Raw genomic sequence first — 6,000 nt, 5'->3', positions numbered from 1 at the left:
TCTCCCCTTCCTTCGCAACCCAACTCTCCCCCATGTCCCTCCAACTCGCCCCCCTGGTCCAGCTCACCACCGGCCTCGTCCACCCCTCCTTCCCCTCCACCCTCCTCAACTTCTGGCTCTTGACCGAAGCTCAACTCGACGAGATCGCCCACTTTTACCACCAGCGCACACCCTCCGTCTACACCTCCCAGTACCCCTGCCCCGTCTACTGGCCCTCCGAGGGCATGACCATCGAAGACAAGAGGCGGAAGCTCGGACGGTTCATCGGCCTCCGCGGGTGTGACAGTCCCGTCGTGAACGGGCAGGTGCAAGAGATGATGGGGTGGAGCGAGGAGCGGATCAGGGAGGAGATTAGGAGGCGGATGGACGGAGAAAGAGAGGGGGAGGAGGCTAGGGGGAAGATGGGTGGTTGGAGGAGGTTTTGAAAATACAATCTGGTACAAGACAAAGGAAGGAATGGTGGGTATGGAGGAGTAGAGACCGCAATGGCTTGAAGCGAGCGAGTACAGTGATGATTTGTTTTCGTTCTTGGATTTGGCTTTTTGGGATGTACACCTAATAATATTCTTGTTTGATATCATGCCTTGCTGTAATCATCAACTTGACGCGAGATGAGAGGATGAAGTGTGAACATGAACTGCGACATGAAATAATACTCGGTGCGGTTTATCCTGCCATTACTTCTGCCACAGAGCGCTGAGTCAACCAAGAATCCAATCAGGACTGAGATATATGAACCGACCCAATGAATTGCATGTTCCAACCCGTAACGCCATGCAAAAAGATGCTTGCCGTCAACTGAACCTAACCCAGGTAGGTAACCTGAACCCCCAGCCACGACCCCCTTTACTGTACAGTGGTGTCAAAAATCTCAAGATGAACTGGTCTCTTGTCAAGAAAAAAAGGAAAGAAAAACACCCGGGCCATTCCCCTTGTCCAAACCACACCTGCTCACGACTACCTCCTCGCCTTGCCCCTCTTGGGTTGGCCAGCTTCCTATTTCTTGCCTTTCCTCTTTCTGGGGCCCCCTTGCGGGGTCGAGGGTCCGTCTACGAGCACAGGCTCATCAGCACTGCTAGTGCTGGGTCTGGTGTTGGACTTTTCCGACTCGGTGTCCAGCTCCTTCATGAACTCGGTCTGAATGGTGGCACGGCGCTTCTCCCACCATTCCTTCTCCTTGTCGGCTTGGACCTCGATCTCGTCGAGTCTGTCGCGGAGGACCTTGTTGGCGGCAATTTCGTTGGCGGACTGGAAGATGATTTGGCCCCATCCTGGTACAAGAGCATTGGCCTGGTCATGTCAATCAGCGAGTGTTCCAAACAAAATGGCAGGCTGGGTCTGAAGCATACCTCCATCACCACATCACGAAGCTCGTCCTCCATCTCCTTCTCGGCGCGCTGGAACCTTTGCCACAAGTCATCGCCCACACTTCCGCGCTGCAGGAGAGAGCTGCAGGCCGCTTTCGCTGTTCTAATTTGAATGATGCGGTTGATATCCTCCACGGCGCGGCGCAAAAGCGCAGCTCTGATGACGCTGTCTGGGATCTTAGGTGCCTTCTCTGAGCCCTCCTCAGGTTCCATGTGCAGAAGAGAGAGGTAGATGTTGCGTTGGAGATGCGGGCCGAACCATGGCGCAAGGTTGGCGCTTTGGACTGGAGAAGACACAGTTAGCAGTCGATTGGGATGTATGCGCAGCAGAACAGGACCAACGTACGAGCTTTCCTCCTCCGGTAGACTGTTGAGAATGTGACAAATGTGCCAGCCAAGACGGCCAGGTAGGCCAGCGGGAGCAGGAGGCCCCGCCAATTGATGTCGAACATGGTTCCTAGGGTGCGATATCGACGATGGTGTTTCGGCGGATTGGCAAGTGAGTGCGGTGGTGTGTTGGCGGTTGTCGCTACCGATGCAATCGATTGACGGCGCACAAAAGAGGATCTCGGGAAAAGACCAAAAGATTCTACCGTGGCCTGGTGTGCGACAATTTTTCTTCTGGGTTTTGTGCAGCTCGGGTGGCTGTAGAGGTTTAAGGTACAGTGAGCCGAAAGAACAGCTTGACAAACTCCACGTCAACGTGAATTTCGGGGTGCCCGCGTCCCGCATCGGCTGGGGTTAGGTGGCTTCTCAGCCTGCCAAGCGTTTCTCCCGGCAGGCAAAGACCATCTCTGTTTTAAAACTGCCGCTTCCGTAATCAGCAATATGTGGGGTAGAGGGGCAACCTTGCTGGACCTTGTCGGCCTTCAACTCCCAGGCACGAGTGAATGACGAAGGCCTGAAAGCTGCGACAGCGCCACGGGAGGACCATCAGAGAAAGAGCTTCCCCTCCATCCGAGCTTTCACCAAACCCCAGTTTAGGATTCTAGTTTTTACACTACAATATTTTAAACTATTCAAGCTTCTCATAAAGCTTATTCCTCTTCATATTCACACGGAGGTCTGCGTGGATCCGTGAAGCGACCCCCACTCCAACTGCTCTTCACTGGTTTGCTTCCCAAAGCTGCCATCAACTTGATCTACCCACATCAACTCTTCCCACCGTCCCAAGCAGACAGCAAACAATCCCGATGCTTCTCCGGTTGCGAACGCCTGATGGCATGATCCGCCTGACGGTGGAAAAGAGCAACACCTTCAAACAGCTCGCTGAGCAGCTGTTACCTCAGCTCCCCTCGACAGTCGACCCTCAAACCATCCGGCTCTCCCCCCAGCCCAGCGGTGGCGAGTCGAAGCTCCTCTCTGAGATTGCAAAGTACAAGTTGGAACAGATAGGTTTAAAGTAAGGCAGCTTGGCGTATTCCGACTAGTAGGCTTACTGACATCTCCGGAACAGCCATGGAGACCTTGTGTTTGTCAGTTACAAGCAACAGGATGCTGTTGCAGATGGCAACGCAAACGGCGATGCGTCCGCTCCAACCCTTCTCGCAAAGACAGCGCGTCTCAACGGAAAGCCGATTCTCCCTACAGAGGACCATCCCATCGACCCACCACCATCCATCGACACCGAGGTGAAACACATCAAGAACCCCTGGGAGGTTGTGAAGCAGTCCCCTCTTGACGATAGACTGGACAAGAAGGATGGCAAGATTCCACGAGGGAAGGATGCCAAAATGTGCCGTCACGGACCCAAGGGGATGTGCGACTACTGCACACCGTTGGACCCCTTCAACCAAACATATCTCGACGAAAAGAAGATCAAGTACATGTCGGTACACGCTTACATGCGCAAGACGAACTCGGCGACAAACAAGCCCGAGCTGGGGAGCTCGTTTATTCCTCCTCTTGTCGAGCCGTACTACAGAGTCAAGCGCGACTGCCCATCAGGACATCCACAGTGGCCGGAAGGCATCTGCACCAAATGCCAACCCAGTGCCATCATTCTTCAGCCTCAAACTTTCCGCATGGTGGATCACGTCGAGTTCGCTTCTCCGGGCATCATCGACAAGTTTCTTGACGCTTGGCGCCGGACAGGGGCACAACGGTTAGGCATCCTCTATGGTCGGTATATGGAGTATGAGGTTGTGCCATTGGGAATCAAAGCGGTAGTTGAGGCCATCTATGAGCCTCCACAGATCGATGAAGTTGATGGTGTCTCGCTCAATGCTTGGGAAAATGAGCAAGAGATCAACCAGATCGCCAAGTTCTGCGGTCTTGAGCAGGTTGGTGTAATATGGACTGATCTTTTGGACGCCGGCAAGGGCGATGGCAGTGCCGTATGCAAACGACACGCAGACTCATACTTCCTCGCCTCTCAGGAGGTTTGCTTTGCTGCTCGGATGCAGGCTCAGCACCCCAAGCCATCCAAGTGGAGTGATGCAGGACGCTTTGGCTCCAACTTTGTCACTTGTGTCGTCTCTGGTAACGAGCAGGGTGAGATTTCCATTTCAGCTTACCAGATGTCAAACGATGCGGTAGAAATGGTGAGGGCAGATATCATTGAGCCTTCAGCCGACCCAACACAAATGCTGGTGCGGGAGGAAGAGGAAGACGATGGGTCTGTTAGCAGGACACGCTACATCCCCGAGGTGTTTTACCGCAGGATCAACGAATACGGCGTCAACGTTCAAGAGAACGCAAAGCCAGCATTCCCGGTCGAATATCTTTTCGTCACGCTTACCCACGGTTTCCCCGAGTCACCCAAGCCACTGTTTACCGACGAGGGCTTCCCGATCGAGAACAGAGAATATGTTGGCGAGGCGCAACAACCTTCTGCTGTCGCCAAGGCTCTCAGGGTGAACCAAAAAGGCGACAACAGGCTGCCTGTCTCGGACTTCCACCTTCTCTGCTACATTCACCAAATGAGCGTCCTATCCAAGGTAACATTTGCCCGGCAAAGAGGTAGGATCAGTGGCTAACAACGTAGCAGGACGAGGAGGCTTTACTCTGCAAAGTTGCTACCCATCAGGACTTGGCCGAAGCGTTCCAGTTGCGGGAGACGCCAGGGTTCCAAACCCTTAAGATGATCCTTGAATCCACTGGTGAGAGACTCCCCAAACGCTCCCGATACTCTGACGACATTGCCAGTTCTCCCGCTGCATCTGCGTCTGGTCGCAAGTCTAAGAGGGACGACACCGGAGAACCACTTGCTAAGCGTTTTGCTGCTGTCAGGCTGAACGATACCCAACAATGAGTTTGCTCCTCATGGCCCGACAGGAGAGAGGAAAGGCAATGCTTTTGGTCTGGGATACCGCGGACGAAAGCAGGGCTGTGTGGCTCCTAGAACCATGTCTCTCACATCATTCAACTCGAACGTGGTGGGAGGGATGATCAGGGTGGAATACCGAGCGGTCAAGGAGTTTGGTTTGCGGTGGTTTAACTTGACCCTCCACGGTATGGGGATAAATAATATAACCATAAATAGGCCGAATCAAGCACATTGATGACACGGGTTTTTGTTCATGAGTCAAACATTGGGCATCTTCAATGGATAGATATCCGAGACCAAAAATCAAGCAAAGTCCAAACGCCCCCCAAACAGCAGACATGTAAAAGCAGGTAACATCCAACCGAAAAAAAAGGCCCTTTTTTACCACTATCAGATTTTCAAGAATCATACTCGGACCCTGTCACCACCTCGGCTTCTTTCCCACTTTTCTCCTCTTCGGGGGTTGCTGTTGGTTCAGAAGCCACCGACGAGGATGGCTTCTTCTGACCAAAATGATGAGAAGCAGGGTGAACCATCTCCCGGAACCCGACGCCCCGGCCCTTCATCCACCTGTGCAGCGGCTTCCAGTCGACGCAGACGTTGGGCTGGGGGACCTTGACGCTGGGCTTGAGGGTGGAGTGATCGGTCCAGTGGAGGGTGTAGACGTTTGTGTCGGCGGTGCAGAGGACGAGCTGGCGGAGGGACTCGAGGCAGTGGTCGACGTGGGAGGTGAGGTCGGACCAGGTTTCGTTTCCGGGGGTCGTGGAGATGTCTGGGTAGTAGTAGGTTGGGTGGAGGTATTGTTTTATTCTTTTCTGGAAGAAGGGTCAGTTTGGCGCGGGAATAGGTGTGGGAGGGGGGAGGGGGTGGTGGTAAGGGGTGACATACCAGGCAGTGTAGCGAGTGGCTCACTCCCAGACCGCCTACGTACCCGCCTCCCTCTCGACTGATGGAGACTGCGTTGCCGGCCTTTTTGAGCTCGTCCTCGCTGAAGTAGATGAGGGTTCCGTCTAGGAGGTCGTGCCAGGCTTTGTCGAGTTCGGGGCGGGGTTCGCCGAGGAATTTGGAGGTGTCGGGGTCGGTGTTCATGAATTTGTTTGTGTAGGTTACTGGGGCGGGTGCTATTTTCACTATTAATTATCATGATTGAGGGGGGGGGGGGGGTATGAGGGGAGTACATACAAAAGGGGATTTTGACCTCGGGGTTGTCGCCTGTGGTTGGTAGTATTGGACATGTTGATGAGTAGCTCTTTGGATAGGAGGTGTAATGGTATGTGAAGGCGGCGGTTAAGGAGAGAATTACGGTCACGCTTGAGACAAGGAGAGTGTAGAAGCGTCTTTTCCAGATGAGAGACTCATCGACGT

The 6,000-nt window shown here is 53.7% G+C and overlaps 4 protein-coding genes across 4 annotated transcripts; 2 read left to right on the top strand and 2 right to left on the bottom strand.

Annotated features, from left to right (window-relative positions):
* Window positions 1-2: 2 nt before the first annotated feature.
* Window positions 3-425, top strand: PODANS_1_13230 (uncharacterized protein; the record flags this gene model as incomplete). The annotated part of the gene is made up of 1 exon (XM_001904990.1): window positions 3-425. A coding segment is annotated over one exon (423 nt), but the record flags the coding sequence as incomplete, so codon positions are not given.
* Window positions 426-996: 571 nt separating this feature from the next.
* On the bottom strand, window positions 997-1,819 carry PODANS_1_13220 (uncharacterized protein; the record flags this gene model as incomplete). Its single annotated transcript, XM_001904989.1, has 3 exons — window positions 997-1,290; window positions 1,350-1,651; window positions 1,714-1,819. The coding sequence occupies 3 exons, from the start codon at window positions 1,817-1,819 to the stop codon at window positions 997-999; spliced, it is 702 nt and encodes a 233-aa protein (XP_001905024.1).
* Window positions 1,820-2,590: 771 nt separating this feature from the next.
* On the top strand, window positions 2,591-4,603 carry PODANS_1_13210 (uncharacterized protein; the record flags this gene model as incomplete). Its single annotated transcript, XM_001904988.1, has 4 exons — window positions 2,591-2,770; window positions 2,960-4,306; window positions 4,357-4,468; window positions 4,599-4,603. The coding sequence occupies 4 exons, from the start codon at window positions 2,591-2,593 to the stop codon at window positions 4,601-4,603; spliced, it is 1,644 nt and encodes a 547-aa protein (XP_001905023.1).
* Window positions 4,604-5,033: 430 nt separating this feature from the next.
* Window positions 5,034-5,757, bottom strand: PODANS_1_13200 (uncharacterized protein; the record flags this gene model as incomplete). Its single annotated transcript, XM_001904987.1, has 2 exons — window positions 5,034-5,450; window positions 5,524-5,757. Coding segments are annotated over 2 exons (651 nt in total), but the record flags the coding sequence as incomplete, so codon positions are not given.
* Between the last annotated feature and the right edge of the window lie 243 nt (window positions 5,758-6,000).

This window comes from Podospora anserina, chromosome 1, assembly GCF_000226545.1.
Source record: "Podospora anserina S mat+ genomic DNA chromosome 1, supercontig 3".
NCBI classification, from domain to species: Eukaryota; Fungi; Ascomycota; class Sordariomycetes; order Sordariales; family Podosporaceae; genus Podospora; species Podospora anserina.
This window is presented reverse-complemented; position numbering and strand designations above follow the sequence as displayed.